General features: G+C 52.4%; 2 protein-coding genes across 3 annotated transcripts; one reads left to right on the forward strand and one right to left on the reverse strand.

Annotated features, from left to right (window-relative positions):
• Positions 1–2638: 2638 nt before the first annotated feature.
• On the reverse strand, positions 2639–9270 carry LOC140905795 (uncharacterized). 2 transcript variants are annotated; one of them, XR_012156942.2, is made up of 3 exons: positions 8553–9270; positions 5997–7163; positions 2639–4924 (listed from the first exon to the last, which is right to left on the reverse strand). XR_012156942.2 is itself a non-coding variant. In XM_073329283.2 (2 exons), the coding sequence occupies exon 2, from the start codon at positions 7147–7149 to the stop codon at positions 6244–6246; it is 906 nt and encodes a 301-aa protein (XP_073185384.1). In that variant the 5' UTR covers positions 7150–7163; positions 8553–9270; the 3' UTR covers positions 2639–6243. The 2 variants fall into 2 exon arrangements, 1 of the variants encoding a protein (XP_073185384.1); XM_073329283.2 differs by having other exon boundaries at positions 2639–7163.
• Positions 9271–13845: 4575 nt separating this feature from the next.
• Positions 13846–27236, forward strand: LOC140905760 (uncharacterized). Its single transcript, XM_073329188.2, has 4 exons — positions 13846–14282; positions 15872–15998; positions 19556–19675; positions 22039–27236. The coding sequence occupies exons 1-4, from the start codon at positions 14259–14261 to the stop codon at positions 24411–24413; spliced, it is 2646 nt and encodes an 881-aa protein (XP_073185289.1). The 5' UTR covers positions 13846–14258; the 3' UTR covers positions 24414–27236.
• The last annotated feature ends 488 nt before the right edge of the window (positions 27237–27724 follow it).

Here is a 27724-nt window from a genome sequence, read left to right on the forward strand (position 1 = left end):
TGTGACTCACAAAATTTCCTTTCAAAAGTTCATTCAGATTGGTGTGGATTGAAAACCGGCTGGAAGACCAGTCAGTCTAACCTATCTATGTTCTTATTATGGTTCCCATCACTGGGGTATTTTCACAAAGAGTAATCAGAAATGGCCATGTAACCAGTTATAGGGAGGTGTCTCACAGGGTTTACAGGAACTGGTGAGAGGTCCTGTTTTAGTTAACATCTCAGTCAGTGATCTGAAAGATGAGATGACCAGCACACCAATGAAATCTGTACATGATACCAAATTGGAAGGACTTGCTAACATCAATAATCCCAAGGGTCCTAGTGGGATTAGAGACCTGGGCAGGAAATAACTAAATTAAGATCAACTTGGAAAAAAGCAGTTAGTACATGTCAAGGAAAGTAACCAGAATCTCACATACTCAGTGGGGAAGGAGACACCTGGGAAGCAGAAATGGCTGGAATGGACCCAGGTCTGACGGTGGTCAGCAAATTAGACATGTGATGTGGTGGCAAAAAGTTGTGTCCTGCATGCAATTGTTAGCACTGGTTTTCAAAAATCAAATGAGAAGAAAATTCCCAAAGTGACCAGATCATCAGTTATCAGAGCATTTCCTATTGGTCCTTGAAGACTTCATGTTACAATTTTTAAATGGGCTGGGAAGTTCTCGGATACGGCATAACGGTCCATGGCCACATGTCCATAGACGCCACCACAACCAACTCAGCTGCACTCCTGCAGCAGTGGGCTCCTCAAACCCAAGACCACAGGGATGGCCCTGAGAAGACAGTAGCAGCGAGGCTTTCCTCCCTCCCTGGCTCCAGACACACACTAGGGGGTAATGGTGCATGAACCTGCTAGCCTGGATACTGCACAGTTCTCCTTACCTGTGAGCTGAGGCTGGAGAATTTCTTTCTAGATAGTTAAGTGGTTAGAAGAAAATTCTCGGTTTTATTTGGGGTTGGTTTTTTTTTTTTTTGCTTTGTTTTATATAGTTCCTTGTTCTAGCAGCCATGTGGATGCCAGGGGCTGGGGCTCTTGGATTGGTCCCCTGCCCCCAGGCCGGGTAGACTTACCTGCCCCGGGTAGAACACTAAATGCCTCTTGACCCTGGACGTGCAACCCTGTTTCCAAGACAGCTCTGGCCAGAGTGGGGCCTTCCGAGGGTACACGGGAGGGAGTAAAAGAGATGAGCTGCAGGATGGCATCGGAGGACCGCACACTAGGTGTATGCGACTAGCTGAGAATTGCCCTCTCCCTCTCAGGCCATAGGCATACGGACTGGGCCGTTCCGTGGGGTTAAAAAACTTTTCCTCCCACCCCCGGGAAAGAAGCCAACACTTCATTGATTCATACACAGATAAAACAGATGGTGCCTCCTAGCAGCAGGCCCTGCGGCTCAGTACGCACAGAGAAATACCGGCCGGAGCAGCAGCTCAAAGACCCCAGCTGGTGCCATGGGGCTCATAGGGATCAAACCAGACCTGCGCGAGGAGCTGGGGCACATGGAGATGCTACTCTCATTAGCTGCGGCAGAGCCCTCCATCTTGGCTGCAACGGGATTGTGCGGAAGAACTACTCCAGTGGGAGGAGATTAGGTGACAAATTCAGATCCTGAAATGAGTTTCTCAGACTGGCGTTCGCATCGCATTAACAGCGAGGGCACGGAAAATGCGCTCAGTCACGCAGCTCCCCTTGGAAGTACTGTTTGGGAAACCCAGCGGGTGAGTCTTTGGCACATATGTTACGAGGGAGGTCTCTGATCTCCTGAAACTCCACCCTGAAGGCAAGTGATCTCCGAAGAAACCCAGTTTATTGTGTGGATCTCTTCCTTTCATCTGAATAAATCCCATTCGGCTACAGGCACAAGAATACGGCTTTGAGATCATTACTGAACAGAGGTGTTGGGCAGCAGGAGGGAACTGATGAAATAGAGAAAGCTGGGAGGGGGACAAGGGCTTGTTTTCTGCTCCACCCCATATTTGTTCTGGGCATCCCCCATCTTGGGGAGAGGGCCTGGTTTGGTTAACCTCTCAGGGAATGCTCTGGAAGAGAAGGTGACCAGCACACCTGTGGATGGCGTCCCCACGGGGCCTTGAGCTCACAGTGCTCGCTGGAGAAGCTTCCATTGGGGGGGATGATGTGAGGGTGTCATTCCCCCGCACCCAGCATCCCTCCTCCGCCAGCCCCCACGTCCCTTACGCTCATGGAAGCGGAGGGGAGGAACTAGACCGAAGTCTGTGCACTGTTGCATGTGGCCTGGAGTACATTCCATGGGTCCACAGGGCCTCCCACGTGCTGATGGGACGCTGCTTCCGAGGGCCATTGCAGCTCCAGGGCTCAAGGGTTCCCACTGGTTAAGCGCATGTGATTGTGTCTCCCAAGCCCCAGTGACCACCACAGTCTGCTACTGCCTCAAGCTAACGGAGCGTGGTTGTTTTTTTCCCCTTTAGCTGAACGGGTAGAAGCCAGTGGTTTAAGCGCTGATGTTCCTGGGCCGTGAGAGTGGGGATAGCCATATCTGTGCAGCCAGTTCGTTACACCTAACCAGGGGCTGATGCTGGAAGATCATGGGTGAGCCGCGATCAGGACAGATTTTCACATCAATCAATCATCACACAGCGCAAAGTTCCTTTCAAACACACCTTCCTTTATTGATCTCTAGCATTCCAGCTACAGTACCCGAGAGACACCCCCCATTTCACTGCTGCTTCCCCCCAGGATTAACCCTCAGCAGACATGCCCCTCCCCACCATGCTCCTGTCATATTTTCACACCCTTTAAATCAGCCCATCTCCTTCTGCCCAGGCAGGGGTCACTACAAGTATTCAAGCAGATAGTTAAAGACCCAGGATCCTCTATAGAAATACGAGCCATCACATGCCTCTTAATCAGGAATACGGCACTCTCCAGCCATAGAAAGGTCTTGGGGAAATGGTAGCCGTGCCTTCCCAAAGAGAAACTTACCCAGCCAATCCTCTGGGGTTACAGACAACATTCAGATTTTTTTTTTTAAATAAAGGGTGTTGGGAGGGTGAGGATCTCAAAAACCTCGTACCGATCGGAGTGTTTGCATGAATCTCTGACGATGAGATACACGTGCTCTCTCATCCAGGGTGGGTACCCTATCCCTTGGTAGGATAAGGGTGATCAGATTTTCTCCTCGATCACTAAGGCCTCAATCCTGCAAGGTGCTCAGCACTCTGACCCTGATCCAGTGAAGCACTTACGCCCTTGCTAAACCAGTGAGTAGTCCCACTGATGCCAATGCATGTGCCAAAGTGCTTTGCTTTGCTGGATCATGTCCAGAGTATTCAGCACCTTGAAGGATTGAGCCTTTCTGCTCCTGTTCCCACTGAAGTCAATGAGAGCCTGTCCATTTATTTCAACAGGAGTTGGACTGGGCCCTAAAGTCTGATCTATGATGTTAATCTCTGGATGTATCAGCTGTTATGACTTGAAATCCATGGGTTAATTTTACCCCAATACAGCTCCACTGAACCCAGTAACGATATGCCCATGGCGAGACCCGGAAAGTGAAAATGGCTAGAAACTAAAACTGACCAATCTGGTTTCCTTGCCCAGGCAGAGTGAGATGTAACACTGAGCAAACGGCAGAAAACCATGAAAGGAAAATTCATTTTTCCAAACCATTTCTCTTTACTCATCTGAACAGCTGAGTGACACAGGCAGGAACCGTTTGTGTTGGACATCTCTTGAGTTTTATGCTGACTGCACTGATGGCCTTTTCCAGCAGCTGCCTCTCCCAGGGGAAACAGACTGAATTCTTGCCCTCCTCACATGCAGCAGAAACTTGCCTCCTTTTGAAACATTAATGAAACCTTCCCCTTCTGCCCGAAATCTTCAGGCATAGAAAAGAAACATTACAAACACAAACAGAAAGGACCAGAAGAGACTAGAACAGGAGGTGGGAAATATCACAAAGGGAAAAATGTGGATGCAACTACATGCCACTGGCATAGCAACTCTCCTTGAACTGGCCTGTAACAGCAACCAGGGAGCAACACTCCAGTGCAGCCACTTGGAGATTTCTTGCTGTCCTGTACAGCAAGGGGAGCGAACAAGATTTTTCCAACGTACATGACATTTGTATGATGTCTATCCTTGTGTTTTATCAAAATATTTTCCCACCTTCAGGAGGTCTCAGGTGTATATTCAGAATTACAGATTCACAGAATTTAAAGCCAGAAGAAATCACTGTGCTCCTCTAGCCAGACCTCCTGCACCAGCCAGGTCACAGAACCATACCCAGTGATTCCGGCAGAGAGAATTATTCTTAGCTTATCTCTGCAGTTCCTTAGTTCTCCAGTTCTGGTTAAGTGATCTCACTCATGCAGATTCACTGGGGAAGTTTTATCTTATGAGGAGCGTGCCCTCCCTTGGGGCATTTAAATGGTCTCCTCTGGTACGGATTCTCTGGGGTATAATGACAGCTGAGGCATGTCCCGTGCTCAGAGCAGGTAAATGGGGCCCCTCCTTTGCGGATTTTCTCAGATGTCAGCAGGAATATCCTCAGACCAAGCCTCTCCCACATTCAGTTACCTGGGATGGTCTCTCCCAAGTGCAGGTTCTCTGGGGTTTTGTGAGCCTGCTTCTCCCTGAAGGTTTTGCAGCAAGGACTATATTTGCTCAGTCTCTGCTCCGTGTAGGGTCCCTGGTGATTTAGAAGAAATCTCTGGTCTCTGAAGTTTTTTTTTTTTTTAATCAATTATGAGGATAACACAGTTTCTCTGGGTTGGATTCCAGGGGGTGGGATGAGATCCTGCTCCAGGTGCCACCTTCTCTCCTGTGTGGTTTCTAGGAGAGGTGGCTGTGGGCTGAAGCTTTTCCCACATACAGTGTATGAATATTTCACATGAGTCATGAGCTCCTGCTTCTTTTTCACACTCATCCTTCTCGCTCCCTGGGTAAATGAACACATTCAGAGATTAATTCATGCGCTAGTGGAAAATTTCCAACGCAAACAATACCGAGCACATATAAATAGTGCTTTACGGGCCAGTGCCAGGGCCAAACACCCCAGAGCAAGAGCTGGGGGGGGGAAGCCGGGCAAACACGACTGACAACTGCTGTAATTTACACAGCTCTGCAATGGTCACAAGGCACTCTTAATTCAGCCAAGGGCTGGGATGGTGCAGCCACGTTTGCCTTCTCTGGGCACACTCCCCTCTGCTCTGTTCACTGGCACCAGCCACCCTGCCTGCATCCCCTAACGCAGAGCTGCTGGTACCTTCGTGCTTCCGCTGTCCCAAAAGGGGCTGCAGCAGACGCACCCCAACTGCCCAGCTAAGGGTATTTAACCAACAGCCTGGGAGCTGTGTCTAACTGGCAAGAAGTGAGTGCAGCTCCCCTAACCCTTGATATGGAGGAGGGGCTTACAGAGAGCCCCGATCCCAGCATGCCTGGCCTCGACTTGCTCTGAGCAGCCAGGCGAACGCCGTTTGGAAGACCAGGGCCCTTGTGGCCCACGCTGTAGAACACTGGGCCTGCAGTGATCCCAGGGCTGAATATTGGCCAGGCCAGAACTACGGGCTTTAAGGTCCTCAAGGCTGCAATGCTCCATGACAGAGAGAAAGTGAAGAGAGCTGTTCCTAGTTTTCAGGGGTGCTTGGCATTCACCGCTCCCATGGGAGCCAGCAGGAGGAGTGGGTGCTCAGCACCTCTGAAAAGCAGGCCAGACAGGTCTGACCCTGCAAGATGTCAGGTGTCTCCAATGGAGGCTGAAGGGTACTGACGGGACTCAGCACTTCACAGGATCAGTCCCTACAGCAGCAATAAAGAACTTCGCCAGGAGTTTCCCTCATTGTTTAGCTCATCTGCTCCCAAGCACAGGAAGCTGAGCGAGCCGGGACAGGGACAGGGAGCTGGGAGAGGGACGTGGGTGGAGGGCGAGGCCATCACCATGGAGTCGGGGCGCTGGGACTTGGGATTCCTTCTGGGGCTTCTATGTGGGGTGGGCACAGAAGAGCACGAACCTGACCGACCAATGGAAAGAGGAGCTGTACAGGGGGACCCAGAGTCAGTGCGTGAAGACAATCAGTATCCCCTGTGGGGACTCCGGGGTGCGTAAGGAGCGACTGAGGCCTTCTGGACACTCCGAACGTTCACATGGTGTCTCTGCCATTCAGCCTCTCACGTCCAGTGCAGTCATGGGCCCCTCCAGGAGCTCCCAGTGGAGTTCAGAGCTATCCGCTCTGCAAAGCTTTTAGCACTTCATCAGGCTCATGTCAGGGCTTTGTCTCCCAGGTGGGTTCTCTGGTGCGTAGTCAGGTTTATCTTCTGCGTGAAGGTTTTCCCGCACTCGGGGCATGTGAAGGGGGTCTCCCCAGTGTGGATTCTCTGGTGGATTTTCAGAGAGCCTTTCTGGCTGAAGCGCTTCCCGCAGTCGGGGCAGGCGAAGGGCCGCTCCCCGGTGTGGATGCGCTGGTGGGTGACGAGGCCGCTCTTGCAACTGAAGCTCTTCCCGCACTCGTCGCAGGTGAACGGGCTCCCCCCTTGGTGGGTCTTCTCGTGCGTCACCAGGAACGTGCGCTGGCTGAAGCTCTTCCCGCACTCGGTGCACTGGTACGGCCTGTCCCCGCTATGGGTCCTCTGGTGGCTGGCGAGTGTCTGCTTCTCCTTGAAGGCCTTGCCGCAGTCACTGCATTCGTAGGGCCGCTCCTCCGTGTGGGTCCTCTGGTGGTTGAGGAGGAATCGCTGCTCCCGGAAGCTCTTCCCACACTCGGGGCAGGCGAAGGGCCGCTCCCCGGTGTGGATGCGCTGGTGGGTGACGAGGTTCTGCTTCAGGCTGAAGCTCTTCTCGCAGACACTGCACTTGTAGGGCCGCTCGCCCGTGTGCGTGCGCTGATGGATAATCAGGTTGTGCTTGAGGCTGAAGCTCTTACCGCACTCGGGGCAGACGTAGGCCCTCTCCCCCGTGTGGTTCTTCTGGTGCCGGGTCAGGCTGGGCTGCTGGTTGAAGCATTTCCCGCACAGAATGCATTTGTACTCCCGTTCCTCCGCCTGGCTGTGAATTATGAGGTTTCTCTCATCGCTAAAGCTTTCGTCGCAAGCGGGAAACGTGAATGGCCTTTCTCCGGGGGGGGGCGTCAGGTGAGTCATGAGATCCTGCTTCTGATCCGCACTCATGGGACCGTCATCTCCTGGATAAACAAACACACTGCAGGTAGTAACCCAGGCCCCAGTGGAAAAGAGCCGTGAACACACCCTTAGACACTGAACAGACTCCTCACGGTCACTTCCAGCATCAACAGCCATTAACTCTGCCTGAAGACAGCTGGGTTTTATTATTATTAACAACCCCCCCATTTCATTGATTTGTCCACTTCTACTCAGAATAGCCCCAGTGCGGTTTACAAATATAAACGGATACAGAGATGAAGGGGATCATGCTGAAACGCAGCCTCCTCCAGGGTGGAATACGAGAGCCCTGAAACACCACACAACAACAGCTAAGCACCCAAAAGGAAGACTCCAATTTCAGCTGTGGAGGGAATTTAAATAAAGACAGTGTAACCAATCAAGTCAAATAGGGCACTGACCCTTACCCAGCGTGCCATGGTTCCTGTAATGACTATCAGTGATCAGGGCCTGGCTGTCTTGTATACCTCACCTGAAGGATGGTACCTACAGCAACAGTGACCCGTGCATGTCTACACCCTGGTATTTATTCAGTACTGGAGTAGAGGGAAGAGTGACATCTATTCAGTCTCACCACATCTGTGTATCCTGGGAGGTCTCCAACTCTCCTAGCCTGACTGCTTAACGGGAAGGCATGAGGGGATCACAGCACAAGGTGGGGGGGGGGGGCTGATGGCTGGGGGGTTCCTCCTCATTGGAATATGTTGCAACCAGAGGGAAGTTGTCCCTCTGCTTGAATACGCTCAAGCAGCTGAATTAGGGTGCCCCAGCTTTCCCCAGCAGGCGACTGCATGGAGACCCAGGAGCCCAAGTGATGAAGGTCCTGCCCACAAAGTGGGGCTGGTAGCAGCCAAACTCCCCCTTCACAGTGCCGCCCACAGAGACTACAAGTCCCAGCATGCAACGAATCAGGCTTAGCCCTGGACCAGCAAGTGCTGCCCGCTGGGGGCAGCCTAGGACCCCGCACTGTGTCCGCACGGAGACAGGGCAGCCGCGTGTGACAGCCAGGAGCAAACGCGGAGCCCCACGATGCCCCCGCCAGGCGTGTTAGCCTCGCCCACGGCGAAGTGACTTGCCCAAGGCCGTGCAGCCAGGCGGTGGCAGAGCTCGCGCTCCACGGGAGCCGGGCAGCGCCTCGCACTCCCTTGGGCTGGCAGCCCGCTCGCGCCCGTGGGCCTGCGGCGTGGGCGGGACCCGTCTCCCCTCTGCTGGGCCGTGTGAATGCCCCGGCGCGTGCTGCCCCCCGACACCCACCCGCGTCCAGCCCGGTACTGCCCCGCCCCCACCCCTCGGCGCGGCCGCAGGGCCCCGGCCACGCAGAGCAGCCAGTCACTGGGCCGGGGTCCCCCCCCACGCGCCTTACTGCGGAATCCCCAAGCGACCGCTCTTACCCAGATCCGCTTTCACTCCGGCGTGGCCGCGCGCAGACGCTGCACCGGTGCGGGACCCGCAGCGAGCGCCGGGAGGTTTGTGTACAGCAACCCAGCCCGGGCTCTTCCCCGGGAGGCAGAGGCTGGGTCCCGGGTGCAACTCCCCGGCTCCCTCGGTGCAAGCAGGCGGCGAGCTGGCTGGAAGCGTCCGACGGGAGCGGAGGTGGCTGGGCCTTCCTCGGGCGGATTCCCCGCTTCGGCTCGGTGCGCCGGGCTCCCGGGCTCGGCTGCAATGCGGAGCTTGTGCCTCGCTCCGCTTCCTTCTCCTCCCCCAGCCCCGCGCCGCTGAGAGACTCCCCCGCGGGCAGGGGCGGAGAGGAGCTTGCGGAGCAAGAGGCGGCGTGTGGGAAGCAGGACAGGCTGGATTCACACCGCACGGGCGAGTGCGCCGGTGATGCCGGGAACTCAGCTCGCCCTTGGCGAGTCACACCGAGCCCGCTCCATTGTGCGGGGCTTCCAGCCTCCCAGCGCATCCCTGGGAGCCGCTGGATCACTTCCTGCGAGGGGAAGGAGGCTGGCGATTGCTGCGATTTCCTGTTTTATCACGGCGTGGGGACGGGCTGACAGGCCTCCGCCCTGGCGAGGAGACACCGGCCAGACAAACTGTGACCCCCCAGGGTCAGTCCGGAGAGAAGAGCTGGGTGTATTCAGAGAATCCTAGAATATCAGGGTGGGAAGGGACCTCAGGAGGTCATCTAGTCCAACCCCCTGCTCAAAGCAGGACCAATCCCCAGTTTTTGCCCCAGATCCATAAATGGCCCCCTCAAGGTGCTCCAAAGCTTCTCTTCCCCCCCCCCCCGCCCCAGAAGTTGGTCCAATAAAAGATATGACCTTCCCCGCCTTGTCGCTGTCCCCCCCTGGCACCCACCGGCTACCACAACGCTGCCTACACACTTCTGTCCGCTGTGCAGTCATGTATGTTGTAGGTATGTATCCTCCCAGATCATCCCGCTTTCTGGGCCAAAGACCATCTGGTCACCGTGTGCAGATGAATCCAGAAAGCGAGCTGCAAAGGGGTGAAATGGGTTTGTGCCTTTTATAAAAAAACATTCTAAGATGTATTAAAAAAGTCAAGTGTCAGGGGGTAGCCATGTTAGTCTGTATCCACAAAAACAACCAGAAGTGCGGTGGCACCTCAAAGACTAACAGATTCATTTGGACATAAGCTTTCGTGGGTAAAAAACCACTTTTTTTTTATTTTGGCATCTGAAGAAGTGGGTTTTTTACCCACCAAAGCTTATGTCCAAATAAATCTGTGAGTCTTTAAGGTGCCTCCGGACTCCTCGCCTCCTCTCCTTGTTTTTTACCTTAGAAATTTAGGTCTTCTTTAATCTGTTTTTTTCGTGGAAGACTCTATGGATGACTAGAAAACTCTGAATCGCTGGAGATGTTCATACACTATGATGATGAGGATGGTATAAAAAGACAGGCAAACAGAACTAGACTTATGGCACTAGAGAGACCATTCAACTGACCCTTGATTAATTGAGTGGGGAGATAATTGTTATTCAGCACGTTTAAAACGCTTTGGTTTTTGTTTGCGTTTGTTGACACATTTAACTCAGATGCCCGAGAAACGCTTGGAAGAAAGATGTCTTTGTTAAAACTTCAGACCTGGCCCCGATCCCTTCCGTTAAGGGCTAGGGAAACTCACAATCCTTATTGGCCCCCTCTGAACACTGCTGCTAACAACACCTCTTTGTGACTTAGCCTCACCCTCTCTGATCTGGTATTTTACCCCACCTTTTCACTGACAAATAACCCAGCCTTTGCTGTCCACCACTCAGCTTCGAGCCTCAGACATGGCTCTGATTTCTTCAGCACCACCTAGTAAAAGTTCCCCAGCAAGGTGGGGATGAGGTGGATGAAGCTTTCTTCCGGCAACTCGCAGAAGCTACTAGATCGCAGGCCCTTGTTCTCATGGGCAACTTCAATCACCCTGATATCTGCTGGGAGAGCAATACAGCGGTGCACAGACAATCCAGGAAGTTTTTGCAAAATGTAGGGGACAATTTCCTGGTGCAAGTGCTGGAGGAACCAACTGGGGGGGAGCTTTTCTTGACCTGCTGCTCACAAACCAGGAAGAATCAGTAAGGAAAGCAAAAGTGGATGGGAATCTGGGAGACAGTGACCATGAGTTGGTCGAGTGCAGGATCCTGACACAGGGAAGAAAGGTAAGCAGCAGAATACGGACCCTGGACTTCAGGAAAGCAGACTTCGACTCCCTCAGGGAACGGATGGGTAGGATCCCCTGGGGGAATAACATGAGGAGGAAAGGAGTCCAGGAGAGCTGGCTGTATTTCAAAGAATCCCTACTGATGTTACAGGGACAAACCATCCCGATGTGTCGAAAGAATAGTAAACAGCAGGCGACCAGCTTGGCTTAACAGTGAAATCCTTGCGGATCTTAAACATAAAAAAGAAGCTTACAAGATGTGGAAGATTGGACAAATGACCAGGGAAGAGTATAAAAATGTTGCTCAGACATGTAGGAATGAAATCAGGAGGGCCAAATCGCACCTGGAGCTGCAGCTAGCAAGAGATGTTAAGAGTAACAAGAAGGGTTTCTTCAGGTATGTTGGCAACAAGAAGAAAGCCAAGGAAAGTGTGGGCCCCTTACTGAATGAGGGAGGCAACCTAGTGACAGAGGATGTGGAAACAGCCAATGTACTCAATGCTTTTTTTGCCTCTGTCTTCACGAACAAGATCAGCTCCCACACTGCTGCGCTGGGCAACACAGCATGGGGAGTAGGTGGCCAGCCCTCTGTGGAGAAAGAAGTGGTTCAGGACTATTTAGAAAAACTGGACGTGCACAAGTCCATGGGGCCGGACGAGTTGCATCCGAGAGTGCTGAAGGAGTTGGCGGCTGTGATTGCAGAGCCATTGGCCATTATCTTTAAAAACTCATGGCGATCGAGGGAAATCCTGGACGACTGGAAAAAGGCTAATGTAGTGCCCATCTTTTAAAAAGGGAGGAAGGAGGATCCTGGGAACTACAGGCCAGTCAGCCTCACATCAGTCCCCGGAAAAATCATGGAGCAGGTCCTCAAGGAATCAATCCTGAAGCACTTACACGAGAGGAAAGTGATCAGGAACAGTCAGCATGGATTCACCAAGGGAAGGTCATGCCTGACTAATCTAATCACCTTCTATGATGAGATTACTGCTTCTATGGATGAAGGGAAAGCAGTGGATGTATTGTTTCTTGACTTTAGCAAAGCTTTTGACACGGTCTCCCACAGTATTCTTGTCAGCAAGTTAAGGAAGTATGGGCTGGATGAATGCACTATAAGGTGGGTAGAAAGCTGGCTAGATTGTCAGGCTCAATGGGTAGTGATCAATGGCTCCATGTCTAGATGGCAGCCGGTATCATGTGGAGTGCCCCAAGGGTCGGTTCTGGGGCCGGTTTTCTTCAATATCTTCATAAATGATCTGGAGGATGGTGTGGATTGCACCCTCAGCAAATTTGCGGATGGTACTAAACTAGGAGGAGTGGTCGATACGGTGGCAGGTAGGGATAGGATACAGAGGAACCTAGATAAATTGGAGGATTGGGCCAAAAGAAATCTGATGAGGTTCAACAAGGATAAGTGCAGGGTCCTGCACTTAGGACGGAAGAACCCAATGCACAGCTACAGACTAGGGACCGAATGGCTAGGCAGCAGTTCTGTGGAAAAGGACCTAGGGGTGACAGTGGACGAGAAGCTGGATATGAGTCAGCAGTGTGCCCTTGTTGCCAAGAAGGGCAATGGCATTTTGGGATGTATAAGTAGGGGCATTGCCAGCAGATCGAGGGAGGTGATCGTTCCCCTCTATTCGACATTGGTGAGGCCTCATCTGGAGTACTGTGTCCAGTTTTGGGCCCCACACTACAAGAAGGATGTGGAAAAATTGGAGAGAGTCCAGCGAAGGGCAACAAAAATGATTAGGAGTCTGGAACACATGACTTATGAGGAGAGGCTGAGGGAACTGGGATTGTTTAGTCTGCAGAAGAGAAGAATGAGGGGGGATTTGATAGCTGCTTTCAACTACCTGAGAGGTGGTTCCAAAGAGGATGGTTCTAGACTATTCTCAGTTGTAGAAGATGACAGGACAAGGAGTAATGGTCTCAAGTTGCAGTGGGGGAGGTTTAGGTTGGATATTAGGAAAAACTTTTTCACTAGGAGGGTGGTGAAGCACTGGAATGAGTTACTTAGGGAGGGGGTGGAATCTCCTTCCTTAGAAATTTTTAAGGTCAGGCTTGACAAAGCCCTGGCTGGGATGATTTAATTGGGGATTGGTCCTGCTTTGAGCAGGGGGTTGGACTAGATGACCTCCTGAGGTCCCTTACAACCCTGATATTCTATGATTCTAAGGTCCGTTGACCTATCAGCCTCTGCCTGTAAATCCCCGAAAACTCACCTCTGCTGTGATGCCTACAGAGCTCTGCCAGCTGACAAAGGGAAGGGAGAGAGGATGAAATGTACAGACAAGGTTAGAGGGCAACTTGGATGTTGTATTTATAGATTCCAAGGCCAAAAGGGACCATTGTGATCATTTGGTCTGACCCCCTGTATAATACAGGCCAGAGGACAACCCCCAAAATAATTCCTAGAGAAGAGCTCTTTAGAAAAACATCCTACCTTGGTTTTAAAATGACCAGTAATAGAGAATCCACAGGACTAAATGGTGGTGAATCATCCTGCAATTTACATGGTCTAATCATATCCACACATTTATAACATGCCCATCACCATAGTATCTAAGCAAAACCAACACACTGGATTTGTAACGAAGCCTATACCAAGCCTCTTCCCCCCAAGTATGTTTGCACCTGCAGTATATAGTGCCAGACTGTTTGCCCCACACTTAAATCTGGGTGCAAGTACATCACTCTCTAAATGCTGCTCTACGTACCCACCGTTAAAAGGCGCCCACCAACATCGGAGGGGGGCCCTGAAAAGCTGGCTCAGACGCGTGCCCAAGTTTCACCAACTCTAGACCTCTGAGGACTCTACTCATGCAAGTGGGTCCATGGAGGGCTGGGGGATCAGACCCTTAGTCTCCTAAATGTAAAGAGACTGATTTGTAATGCAGAGGGGACGGGCTTTGCTGGCAGTGCAAGGGTGGGAAGGTTTGCCACAGCAGCCATGCAGAAAACAAAGGGTTTACATGACTGCTCCGTGGGCTGATGGGAAGTGTAGTTCTCCCTCTCTGATAAGGTTAAACATCTGTGCTGTGATCACAGGCAGCTTCAGTACCTTCCGGGGAAGGACTACAGCTCCCAGGAATGCTTTGCAGCTCTGTAGGAGTAAAAGCTTTACAATAGAAGGGACTCTATGGGGCTAAGACAGCTGCACATGTGATCTCTGTGGGTAACTGCCTTATTCCTCAGCATCCTTAGTTTGTCAGGGTTTGCTTTAAAAAAAAAATCCCTCATAGTCCTGCCTGCAGATCGCCCCCCTTTTTCTTCTGTCTAATCTTTCACTGCCTTTCCTGGTAACCTGAAATCAGACCAGAGTCTCTCTGCACTGGCAGCCATTAAGAGAGAAACAACGGGCAGGGGGAATAGGAATCTCTAAATACTGATTGATTAAAAAAAAAAACCGGATCTGGGGTCCTCATGGTCTGAGGAGTTCCAGCCAAGAAAGCCCATCTACACCCGGTTCATTCCAGCATCAGAGGGGAATGGCTGAGGAGATCTCCGCTCAGGTAGGACATTTACCTTGAACATCGTGTTTGCAGATAAATTAGAAATACACCGAAGAATCTGTCATGAAGCAGATGGCGATCTCAGTTACACTGGTGTAAATCCAGAGCAGCTCTTCTGAATTAAGTGGAGTAGCTCCAGATTTACACCAAGATCAGGATGTGTCTCTGTGTCCTGATACTCAGCCTGAGCCAACCAGTTAGGCTGCAGCTAGGGTGACCAGATAGCAAGTGCAAAAAATCAGGACAGGGATGGGGGGTGATAGGCGCCTGTATAAGACAAAGCCCTAAATATAGGGACTGTCCCTATAAAATCGTGACATCTGGTCACCCTAGCTGCAGCCTGCAGGTTTCTAAATACATAGGTTGAGACTTGGATTTCGTTCTACTTGAGCAGTTTCTAATGAAAGGGTAAAATACCTCTCGGCTGGGACTCCACTATAAAGTCATCGATTCCAATGCCAGGCGGGACTGTTCATTGTAATCATCTCGTCTGACCTCCTGGGTAACACAGGCCAGAGAACGGCCCCAGAGTAATTCCTGGAGCAGAGCTTTTAAAAAACCCTGCCTAGGAGCAGGGAACATATATATTCAAGCTGCCCCATCTGCCCTATGCAGGAAAGCAGTGCCAGGCTGTCATATCTGAGGGGATCTGACCTACAGCACTGCATCTCTCCATAGAGCATTTGTAGCCGTCGTCAGGTGCATGTTCCATTTAAAAACGTGGCCCGAGATGGCTGAGAAGTGCACTTGGGCTGAAGAACCTCATTTTGGAGATGGGGCATGGAAGGGGATAATCTAGATTAGTTTTAGACTGGAGCGCAGGTTAGAAGCTGAACCAGGACTCAGGGTTTATATTCAGCAGCACAGAGCCCGGCTGTTCTTGTGAGATTTCATCCCCAAACGGCAGAGAACTCACGGGAACAGCTGATCTCACAAGTCTTGTGCCACATGAGGCCAAAATCACATGAGAACAGGTTCCAGCTTCATCTTAGCCAGAAGAGGAAAATAAGACCCTGCCAGGTTTAGAATCCAACCTAGAATCAAAACCATAGGGCGAGCTTTGGAGCTGGGAATCCGTATCCAGCCCCTCGGCTTTCGAAGGGGTTTGGATCGTAGGTCGTGCAGCATTAATAGCTATGGTCTTTGGGAAGAGAATTAGAAAAATAACCTGTGGTTATGGTCACCTAAATGTGTTACTGTTCTGCAAAGGCTGGGCATGTTCTTTGGAGGAGCTCAAAGTAACGATCCCTGCAGACAAACCATTCCTTGGCAAGGCAATGCCATGTATTGTAGGTAACCAGCTCTGTATTTGCACCCACAAGACAAGGCATATGCCTGTAGCTAGTTGAAGGGCAAATGGCAGGTTTCAGGAAGGTAAGTACCGCACAAGGGTTCCAGAACTGAGCATTCTCACAATCCCGTTACAAACCCTCGGGTTCCCTGAATTTGTTCACCTGCTTCCTACTTCACACACTGTTAACCCCCCGCCCACACACACACACACACACAGCAGCTTTTAACCTCACACCGATACCATTAGCCCTTCATGTTCCAGGTGGGCACTGAGCGGGTTGCTGTTTGTGTTTCAGAGGCTGGTAACATTTGAGGATGTCAGTGTCTATTTCTCCCCGGAGGAGTGGGCGATTTTGGAAGAATGGCAGAGAGAGTTTTACCGGGACGTCATGAGGGAGAATTATGAGCTTCTGATCTCAATGGGTAAAAATCAACAATCGTTTTGCTTTCACTTTATGGATAGCCTGATTCTGGGCATGTCTGGGGGGACTTCAGTTTAGTCACTTTGGACCACATTTTTAAGGGTTTGATTTCAATAAGAGTTAGGCCCGTAGGTGCTTCTGAAATCCCACTAGGGGCCGATCTGCATCTTTAGGCACCTGAATATCTTTAAACATCTGGCCCTTTCTCTTTCTCCATCATGGTGAAGCTGTGGGCCTGATTCTGAGCTCAGTTACACTAATGTAAATCTGGAGTAACTCCAGTGAAGTCCATGGAGATTCACCACTGTAAACATGGTTTAAGTGAGAGTAGAATCATACTCTGTGAATGGAAATAAGGCAGTAACATGCCTGAAATCTGACCCACTAATCTGGAAATGGGGGTGAACAGTGAAATGGCAAAGTTTACAGATGATACAAAATTATTCAAGACAGTGAAGTTCAAAGCAGACTGTGAAGAGCTACAAAGGGATCTCACGAAGCTGGGTGATGAGGTAACAACATGGCAGATGAAATGCAACCTTGACACGTGCAAAGTAACGCACACTGGAAAAAATAATCCCTACTGCACATCTATAATGATGGGTTCTAAATTAGCTGTTACCACTTAGAGAGATCTTGGAGTCACCATGGATAGTTCAGCTCAATGTGCAGCAATGGTCAAAAAGGCGAAGAGATTGCTAGGAACTATTAGGAAAGGAATAGAAAATAAGGTAGAACATTTCACATACCATTATGTAAGTCCCTGGTGCCCCCACACCTGCTATACTGTGACCAATTCTGGTCACCCCATCTGAGAAAGGATACAGGGGAACTGGAAAAAGTTCAGAGAAGGGAAACAGAGACGATCAAGGGTATGTAACAGCTTCCATATGAGGAGAGACTAAAAAGATTAGGGCTGTTCATCTTAGCAGAGACGACTCATGGGGATATGATAGAGGTCTATAAAATCATGACTGGTGTGGAAAAAAGTGTTATTTGCCCTTTCCCACACTACAAAAACTAGGGATCACCCAATAAAATTAATAGGCAGCAGGTTTAATACAACCAAGAAGTACTTTGTCACACAATGCACAATTAACCTGTGGAACTCATTGCCAGGGGATGTTGTGAAGGCCAAAAATATAACTGGGTTAAAAAAAGAACTAGATAAGTTCATAGAGGATAGGTCCATCAGTCAAGATGGGCATGGATGCAAAACCATGCTCTGAAGTGTTTGCCAGAAGACGGGTGGATCACTCCAGCTGCCCTGTTTTTTACAGTTCCCTGAAGTTCTGGGACCAGCCATTGTTGGAAGACAGGATACTGGGCTAGCGGGACCATTGGTCTGACCCAGCACAGCCGTTCTCATGTTGTTAACTGCTGACTTGTGGCGTATCCCTCCTCAGTACAGTTCTCTGAAAAATGCCCTCTGAGTTGGTTTGTTTTGCAACTTTTTTTCTGCAGATCATCATCGCACTAGATGACGCGTGCAATAGAAACGCCCGTTCATTCATGCATTTACTCCAGAGCGTTCTTCCTCTAGGGCAGCCCACAAACCCACCACCATCCACCGGAACAAATATTCTCTTAAATATTCCTCTTCATTGCTGTAGAGCAGAGGTACCCTCAATTTCTTGCTGCACCCCTTCTCCACAGGAGTCACATAACAGCCCACCCCCAAACTCCCACCCAACTGGGGCAAAAGCAACTCACCAAGCAGGGCAGGCGGCTCACCCCGAGGTCAGGGCAGGACCTGGCTGGCTACGTCTCCAGAGAAGCCCACGGCAGCACAGTGCGGGACTAGACCAGGGCACCTTGTGCTTCCTCCCCCTGCCCAGAGCCTCTAGCTCCTGCAGGCTCCTGCAGCACATGGTGCTGGGGCAGGTCAGGCCTGTGGGCCAGGGCAGGACAGCAGCGGGGACAGTGCACAAGGAGTCCCCAGCAGTCCGGGAGCGGGAGGAAGAAGAGAGCAGCAGGCTGCTGCTAGGATGGGGTGGGGCTGCACTCCCCCTCCCACCCCGAGTGCTAGGGGCTTCCTGCATGTTATTTTTCCACATTTAAACTCCAGGGTCCTGATCTTTCAGAGATTTCGGACCAGGAGTGGTGCTGACTGCCTTGAAAGCAGTGGAATGACTCGTGGCAGTCAGCACCACTCCCTGTAGTGAGTTGTTCGCAAGATAAAACCCTTACACACACAGCAACAGCTCCACGGATGCCAGGTGTAGCAGAGTGCGGCATGGCCCCCTTGGCTCCTGCCCCTGCTAGGTCCATAAAGTCACTCGGTGCAGTTTGTTTACAGGCTTGTTCCCATCTGCAGGCCACCCTCCCTGCTTCCACTCTCTGCCTTTTCCCTGCGGCTTTTATACAGCCCCAGGTTAATCAGGCAGCAGCTGTCTCTGCTTCCCCAGTTAGGACCAGGTTAGCTCCAGCCAGCTCTAATTTATTCCCCTGAATGGGAGCTGGCCTGAGAGAGGGCTGAATCAGCAACCCTTTGCCCAGCGCCCTGTCACACAAGGGGTGTTATAATCACTGACATCGGGGTGACTGTCCTTTATTCCACACACGCTGTGACTGGAACAATTCTCAGTGGAATACAGAAGTAGGACATTCTAGGTAACAGAGGGGTGGGTGGTGATGTGGTACTGGAAAGAGACCCTCCGGCCCACCCACCCAGCGGTGTCTGTGCACCACTGTCCCAGGCCACATCCACACCAGTGACCTGGCAGGCATGTTGCCCAGCGCCGGCCAGTCCCCCTGTGTGAGGCCACTGTATTCCCATGCCATGGACCACATTGCCAGCCAGGCTTGGCTGCCTGGCGAGTAGGCCCCGGGCTGCGGCTGTCCAGGCAAGACACCCCCTCCCCATTGAGTCCTGTTGCTGCATGAGGCCAGGAAGGGGATAGCACCATCTCACCCACTTCTCTTGCTGGTGAGATGGGGGGGGCAGGACCGGGAGCTGCAAACGGTGCCCACCCAGACTCCTGGGTTCCCTCCAATTTTGGGCACTGTCTCCCAAGCGGTTGCCATGGCACTGGCTGTCGAGGGTACCGGCCCTGAAGGATGCAGGGCAGCGCAGTGGATAGCCCTATGCTACGTAGGGGGCTGTATCTCTGTATCCAATCCAAGGGAGGGCAGGGGGCAGCCCGCTACACGGGCTCTCTGTGGTGGGAGAGCTGTGCGGGGTGGAGAGGCATGCTAGGCCCGGTCTCTGTGTCCCAGGAGGGTAGCCCCAGCTGGAGGGAGGCCCCTGCCAAGATGAGAGTCCCTGGGGGAGAAGGGGACCAGGCTGAGTGGAGAGATGCTCCCTCAGATGGGGTGGGGGCAACACACAACAAAGCAGGGGACCCTCCTGAGGGGCAGTGGAGCAGGGAAACCCACCCTCGGGAGGGATTAGGAAGAGTGGGGCTTGCAGAAGCAAGACCCTCTCTCGGAGGGGAGTTTTCACCTTGCCAGGGGGCACATTCACCAGGAGGAGGGGACCTTGTCAAGGGGCCACAGAAGACTCTGAAGCCTGGGAGATGCAAAAGGAAACTAACTGGGTCTGCCTTGCGCTCTCAGCAGGTCATTCTGTTACGAAACGTGACCTCCTGCCACAGACCGAGCGAGGGGAGGAGCCGTCACGTCCCAGGGCGTGGAGTGACGTAGAGGAAAAGGGGACTCTGCAGAGCTGCTTCACAGGTGAGGGATCAGACCTGCTCCAGAACGCAGAGGTGTAGGCCCTGCCAGCCCTAGCCAGCGGAAATGGGCTCACAGCTTCCTAGGGAGGAGCTGCATTTAAACACGAATCTCTGAGGGCTGCTCCACTGGTTCTTTCTTGGCGGATGCCGCCAGGGCAGAAACGGAGCAAGGCCACCATTCCACGAGCGCTTCAGGTTACAGGGTTTCTCTTCCGAGCTTCAGATTTTTACCTCTTCATTGTCACATCTTGGTGGGCTGAGCTTTCAAATGCCATTCAAAGATTTTGTTCACCTAGAGCTTCTTGAATTTTTTGCTACAAATTTAGCACCTCGTCGGTTAATCTCGCTCTCAGATCCATCCTTCGTTTCTTCAAATGGTTCGTTATTCTCTGGGCAGTGGGGATGTAGCGACACGGGACTCACTGGCACAGCGCCTCCCGCTGGTCATCCTGGGAATTAGCTCTCCAGCCTCCAGACCACCCCCTGCAGGCCAGGGTCCTGCTTGCCTCAGGCCCCCTGTCCCCCCCAGACCCCAGTGCCCCTCTACATCAGGGTTCTGCCCCCTGCAGTACCCCTGCACACTGGGTCTCCCCTCCCTGGGGAATCCCCACCCCATCTCAGCAGCTACTGCCAGTCCTCACCTAGCCCCCACACACTGGGGCAGACTGCAGCCATCATCGGCAAGGAGGGTTTGGACCTGCTGCCTTTGCCTAACCTTGGGCTGCCCCTTTGCAACCCCAGTACCTGCTTTAGACCTTCAGCAAGGCCTGCAGGCTGGGGATTTTCCAGCCTGGAGCCCCCCAGCTCCTCTGGCCTTTCCCCAGCCCTGCTCCACTTTGGGTACCCTGTTGAGCTCCCAGGCAGCCAGGCCCATCTCTCTCCACAGCTAGAGAGAGACTGCCTGAGCCCCTGGCCCACAGCCTTTTATAGGGCCAGCTGTGGCCTGATTGGGGCGTGGCCCCAGCTGTGGCTGCTTCCCCTTCAGCCTAGCCCTTGGCTCGCAGCCCCAGCCCTCTCCCAGGGCTGGCTGTAACCCTTTCAGGCCCGGAGTGGGTGACCACCCCGCTACAGGGGGCCTATAGTTTTCAGGCTGTTGGCTGTTCGCAAACTGTTCGTTTTGATGATTTCGATTCATTATTAGTGCTTCTTACAGTGCTATGTGGTTGGGAAAATTAAGACACATGACATTGTGTGTGCTTCCTGTCTGGGAGAATAGCAAATAAGAAATCAAGAATAGCACATGATTAATAGCACGCTTTCTGGTGTGGATTTTCCTACTCAATCTTTTCTGTGAAAATTTTTGGAATTTCGGGTAATTTTTACGATACGGTAGACTCTCAGAGTTATGAGCACCAGAGTTACGAACTGACCCATCAACCACACGCCGCATTTGGAACTGGAAGTGCGCAATCAGACAGCCGCAGAGACCTTGAAAAAAACCCCACCAAAGACAGTACGGTCCTGTGTTAATCGTAAACTGCTAAAAAAATAAAGGGAAAGTTTAAAAAAAAGTTTTGACAAGGCAAGGAAGCTGTTTCTGTGCTTGTTCCATTTAAATTAAGATGGTTAAAAGCAGCATTTTGCTTCTGCACAGTAAAGTTTCAACGCAGCATTAAGTCAATGTTCAGTTGTAAACTTTTGAAGGAACAACCCTCGGGCTTTGTTCCGAGTGACAAACATTTCAGAGTTATGAACAACCTCCCTTCCCGAGGGTCTCGTAACTCTGCGGTTCTGCTGTATGTGACAGTCATCTTAATCTTCCTAAGTAACCAGCAGTGCGACCTTCTGGCTCACTGCAAACTGATGTGACCTGACAGCATTTTTTAAAATCTATCTTTCATACATGCCACCTAGTGTTCAAATAATTAAGACGATCCTGGGAGCAATTTTATCTTTAACCAGCAAATTCTAAGAAATCTTGGAAAGGAGGAAGCAGCATGTATGGTGGGAGTACGGTCTCCTGAGTTGTGTTCCCAGCTTTCTGTCACTAACCTATTGTGTGACTTCTGCCAAGCCACTTGATCTCACTGTGCCTCAGTGAGCCACTCTGTAAAACGGGTATGATACCACTACTGCTTACCTACCTATCTCACAGCACGGGTTTGGGGGACTAGATAATGCCAGTAAAATGCTTTGAGATCCTAATATGGAGGCAACATCCTGTTGGCACGATGACTTCCTACAAAAGTTCAAAATCTTTTAAACCTTGTATCTGTAGACATGGAGGTGGTACAAGGGGCCTATAACCAGTGCTGCTTGTGAGACACACCTTCATGGGATTACACTGGAAATCAGACAGAGCTGATATTAAGAGTTTTACCTTCCCTTGCAATAATATTCTGAACTCTTGTCTCTGTGTTGTAGATGATGACAACTCTACTATAAAATCAGAACCACCTGACCCCTTACCAGAGAGATCAGAAGAGAGTCTCTCCATGTCTCCAGACTGGAGAAATGCCTACAAGATCCAGTGCAAACCACAAAGGCAACAGATGTACCATGCAGAAGCCAAGCATGAGAAACTAACTGTAAAATTAGAGCCAAGTGAGCCCTCATCAGAAAAGTCTGAAGAAGATCTTTCCACATCTTCAGACATCTACAGGATCCAGTGCAAACCAGAAAGGCAGCAGATGAACCCCACCGGAGCAGAGAATGAGAACCTTACTGTGAAATTAGACTCACCCGAACTGTCACCGGAACAGTCCAAAGACACTGTTCTTAAGTCTTCAGACTGGGACAGCATCTTCAGGATCCCTTGCAAATCAGGAAGGCAGCCGGTGAGCCTCATTGAAGCAACCCATGAGACCTCTGCTATAAAACTGGAGGTATCGGACCGATCATCGGAAACACGCCAAGAGAATGTGGCCATGAATCCAGACTGGGGGAGTGTCTGCAGGGTCCCATGCAGATCACAAAGGCAGCTGAGGAGCACTCTAGAGGCTGAGGCTGAACAATCCAGCTTTGGCAACATGGAGAATTTTGCACTTTTCCAAGGACACCTGAAGAGAGAAATGCCATACGTGTGCATGGAATACAAAGACAACTTTGCGGATCAGGTTGGCCTGGAACCACACCAGGGAAAGCTCCCACTGGAGGCTCCATTTAACTGGACTGATTGCAGCAGCAGCTTTGGACCGATGTCCCTTCTCATGACTCATCGGGAAACCCACATGGGAGTGAGGCCATACATCTGCACCGAATGCAAGAAGGGCTTCAATCACAAACAAGACTTGATACGGCATTACCGTATCCACACGGGAGAGAGGCCCTATCAGTGCACTGAATGCGGGAGAAGCTTCATCCAGAAAACGCACCTTATAACGCACTTCCGAATCCACACGGGCGAGAGGCCATTTCCATGCACCGAGTGTGGGAAAAACTTCAGGAAGAAAACCCACCTGGTGCGGCACCAGAGGACTCACTCGGGAACCCGGCCGCTTCCCTGCTCTGTATGCCAGAAGAACTTCAGCCACAAGCAAGATCTCGCCAGGCACCAGCAGATCCACACAGGGGAACGGCTGTTCACGTGCATCGAGTGTGGGAAGAACTTCAGCTGGAAGAAGAATCTTATCACCCACCAGCGTATCCACACGGGGGAGCGGCCCTTCAGCTGCGTCAAGTGTGGGAAAAGCTTCAGCTGGAAGAAATACCTCATCACGCACCAGAAGACCCATGAGGAGAAGAGACTGTACAACTGCCCTCACTGCGACAGGAGCTTCTGCCAGAAGTCCGTGCTCACCATGCACCAGAAGACGCACCTCGAGAGGCGATCCTACACCTGCGCCATATGCCAGAGGAGCTTTGGTCACAAGCAGGACCTCATAAGGCACCACCGGATCCACACCGGAGAGAGACCCTTCGCCTGCAGCGAATGCGGGAAGAGCTTCAGCCAGAAGACTCACCTGGTTACCCACTTCAGGATCCACACAGGCGAGAGGCCGTTCCTGTGCAGCGAATGCGGGAAAGGGTTCAGCAAGAAAACCCACCTGATGAGGCACCAGCAAATCCACACAGGGGAGCGCCCCTTCAGGTGCACCCAGTGCGACAAAGGCTTCAGCTGCAAGAAGAAACTCCTCACCCACCAGCTGATCCACTCGGGGGACGTGACCCTCTATGCCTGCGCCGAGTGTGAGAAGAGCTTCACCTGGAAGAAGAACCTCATCACCCACCAGAAGATCCACGCGGGGAAGAAGCCGTTCATCTGCACCGAGTGCGGGAAGAGCTTCAGCCAGAAAACCCACCTGAACGCCCACCAGCGCATCCATACCGGAGAGCGGCCCTTCCCCTGCGCCCAGTGCGGGAAGGCCTTCAGCCAGAAGTCCATCCTCATCACACACCAGAAGACCCACCTGGGCAGCCGGCCCTACGCCTGCACGGAGTGTGAGAAGAGATTCAGCCACAAGCAGGACCTGAAGAGACACCTGAGGATCCACACAGGAGAGAGGCCCTATGCATGCACCGAGTGCGGCAAGAGCTTCAACCAGAGGACACACCTCGTCACGCACTACAGGATCCACACCGGGGAGAGGCCCTTCCCCTGCGACCTCTGCGGGAAGCGCTTCAGCAAGAAAACACACCTCATGAGGCACCAGAGAGTGCACGCAGTGGTAAAGCCGCACGTGCGCTTACTCAACATGGGGGCCATCGCCATGGGGAGCCAGCTTTCGGTCTCGGTTGGAAGTCCTATCTCACTCGGGAATCCGCTGAAGGAGGAGACCATATACATTTACCAGCTGTGAAAGAAGAGCAACACTAGACACCTGCCCAACGGAGCTGAGCAAGGAAGGTGCAAGGAAGAAGCTTCTTGTAAAATAACCACTCAGAATCCAGACACTGCTGAATGTGAGAGAAGCTTCATTCTTGCTCCACAGCAAGGCCACATGCCTGGACCCAGTGTGCAGGAGCAGGTCCAGTCTAACCGTCCAGCTCCTGTTCCCACCAGCAAATGCGCACAGAGCAGAATCCGTGTCTCTTTATCAGGCTGAAGTCTGCAGATAAACTTCATAGCACTCCAGGGACCAGCCTAGCGCTGGGACCCTAGAGGAAAGGTTCGTCTCCTCTCTAAGGTTAATTAGTGGCCTCACACAAAGAACATACTTTGGCCCCAATTTGCAGCAAGTTGCCTTAGTTGCACATGCAGAAGTTGAGTGCATCTGTCTGTGCCCCCAAAAGTGCATCAGCCTACGCAAGACGAGCAACTGCCTGCACAAAGCACGCTGGGGGTGCAGTACTTGTGAGCACTGTTAAAGAGTCCCCCTGGAAACATGTCCCTTTGTATCCTGGATGTGAGAAGAACGTCCATCACAACTGGACATTTTAAAGGTCACAAGACAGTCCACATAGACATTCACGGGAATCTACCGGGAGGAATATAAGCTTCACTACTAGGTCCTGCTTCAGTCTACTCTGCAGATCTGAACCAGGAGAGCAAAGACAGAACTGCAATGAATGTGTGAAAAGCTGCTATCGATGTTTATATGTAAATTTCAAATGGGATCATCGCAGGAATCAACAAACCACAAAGACTGCCCTCAGTTGTACAGTAACCCCTGAAAACATGAGAAATGGGGGGACACAGTGTCCGACATGTAGAATGTTTTCAAAAGAAGAGGAGTAAAGGAATAACCAAGATACCCTGTTATCATCTCTGTCAGCCACTCCCCCTGCACCCCGTATCTGCAGGGTGGCAGAGGACACTGAACACGAGTTGGCAGGAAGCTGTAGTGGGAAACAGTTTCGAACAGTTTCGAACAGAACCATCATTTCTCCTTGAACTGCTCCTGGAAATACTGGAGTGTATTTCAGTGGCGCATCAGCACACACTGCAGTGACCAAACCAGGGGCTTTCCGTTCAGACAGTGGGAATGTCTACCTAGTTCTTCTCTCATTTGGCTCGTACATCCGCAGCAGAGAGCAGCTTGATGGGATTCAGAACCGGGCACACCATGAGAATCCGAGCACCGTCTGCTTCCCCACAGGGACCCAGGGCTGTTATTGCAGATGTTAGATCTTGCTTGCAAAACGAGCGTGCTGAGTATCAGACACGCTCACCACCGTCTAGCCATGACACACTAACAGGGCTTAAATTCGTCCGGAGCAGAGCTCTAGTAAATATTCCCGAGCCCCAGCACCACCCTGTGGGGTGGAGCCCCTGCCTGCCCTGAGACCCGATGTGCCCCTCCTCCCCTACCCCCATTGCGGCTATATCCCAGAGCCCCGCCACAGGGCAGAATCCCCGAGCTCGCCCCACCAGCCCAGCGGCTGGAGCCCTAAGCCTCCCCTCCACCCTGCTGGGCCCTGGAGTTTTTATAGCATGGTGGGGGGAGGTGAGGGGGGCTCTGGGAAATAATCTATAAGAATTCAAGCTTTGCCCACTAATACTGCGGCCTCTGCTACAGGGGATAGCAGAGACTTCGGTGCCTAACATACAACACGAAGACTTGTTCATCCACAGAAGCAGAGAATATCTAAAGTCGCATTCAGTGTCCTGCGTAAAGCGCGGGTACCTTGTCGTGAAAGGGGTGGTACGACTGGTGTTACAGCACTTCCCGCTCCCAGGCGGTCTAGGGGCCAGTCTGAGCTGTCCAGCGTCTAGGGGCTTGTCTCTTCTCCCCACATCGCTGGAGTATCTGAAAGCCTCCCAGTAAAACCAACCCCGCTGTTGCTGCCATTGGAGGGTTTTAAGGGCAGGTTGGACAAACCCTGTCAGGGATGGTCTAGTTATTATGCAGTCCTGCCGTGAGTGCAGGGCACTGGACTAGGTGACCTCTCGAGGGCCCTTCCAGGCCTGTGGTTCTGTTTCTTTCTTCCGTCCCTGCAGGCGAGAAGCCGGTTTGGTGGACACGGACACACAGCCTGGGGCAAATAAAGAACATGGGTTTAATGTTGTGCAATGTAATAATATACGTGGGGGGAAAGTTACTGAGAAGGGGACTGTAGAGATCCATGAGCTCAGAAAATGCCTGCCTTGGTTTGTAAAGGCACCGCGGCGTGAAAACGCAGGAAATCCCCTCCTGTCCCTGCACGTAGTAACGCTCGCTGAAAGGGCTTCCCTCGGTGGTTCATGTGCCACGCTGAACCTGCAGCGTCAGGGGCTGGAGTTTGCTGCTCATTGTAAATGGAGCGAATTTGACCTGGAACCCACTGAGGCAGAATCAGTGTTAACTGCCCCACCCGGCAGTGCTGTTTCAACAGGGGCCTACCTATCTGGCCACACTCACACTCTAGGTAAAGTCCCATAGCAGCAGGCCCGCCAACGCGGGGCAGGAGGGGGCAAAGGGGGCAATGGCCCAGGGGCCCCCAGCCCCCACCCCAACCGCCAACTCCGCAACTCCCATTGGCCGGGAACTGCAGCCAATGGGAGCTGCGGGGGCAGTGTCTGCGGGCAGCAGCGTGCGGAGACACCCTAAGCCCCCCGCCTACGAGCCGCTGCGAGAGGGGTGTGTGGGTCGCTTTCGAGAGCTGCCCAAGATAAGCGCTGACCCCCTCCTACAACCCAGCCCCCTGCCCCAACCTAGAGCCCCGACCCCCTCCCACACCCAACATTCTGCCCCAGCCCAGAGCCTGACCCCACACCCCCTCCCACACCCAAACTCCCTCCCAGAGCCTGACCCCACACCCCCTCCCACACCCAAACTCCCTCCCAGAGCCCCGACCCCCTCCTGTACCCAAACTCCCTCCCAGAGCCCCGACCCCCTCCTGCACCCAAACTCCCTCCCAGAGCCCGACCCCTCACCCCCTCCCACACGCAAACTCCCTCCCAGAGCCCCGACCCCCTCCTGCACCCAAACTCCCTCCCAGAGCCCGACCCCTCACCCCCTCCCACACCCAAACTCCCTCCCAGAGCCCCGACCCCTCACCCCCTGCTGCACCCAAACTCCCTCCCAGAGCCCGACCCCTCACCCCCTCCCGCACCCAAACTCCCTCCCAGAGCCCGACCCCTCACCCCCTCCCGCACCCAAACTCCCTCCCAGAGCCCGACCCCTCACCCCCTCCCGCACCCAAACTCCCTCCCAGAGCCCCGACCCCTCACCCCCTCCCACACCCAAAC

The sequence above is a fragment of the Lepidochelys kempii genome, chromosome 2, assembly GCF_965140285.1.
Source record: "Lepidochelys kempii isolate rLepKem1 chromosome 2, rLepKem1.hap1, whole genome shotgun sequence".
Taxonomy (NCBI): Eukaryota; Metazoa; Chordata; order Testudines; family Cheloniidae; genus Lepidochelys; species Lepidochelys kempii.

Excerpts from the sequence above, each read along its gene's own strand:
- LOC140905795 (XM_073329283.2), bottom strand. The coding sequence starts at position 7,149 with ATGAGTGCGGATCAGAAGCAGGATCTCATGACTCACCTGACGCCCCCC.
- LOC140905760 (XM_073329188.2), top strand. The coding sequence starts at position 14,259 with ATGGCTGAGGAGATCTCCGCTCAG. Across the intron at positions 15,999-19,555 it reads TGAGCTTCTGATCTCAATGG|CAGGTCATTCTGTTACGAAA; the intron begins GTAAAAATCAAC and ends TTGCGCTCTCAG. Across the intron at positions 19,676-22,038 it reads TCTGCAGAGCTGCTTCACAG|ATGATGACAACTCTACTATA; the intron begins GTGAGGGATCAG and ends TCTGTGTTGTAG.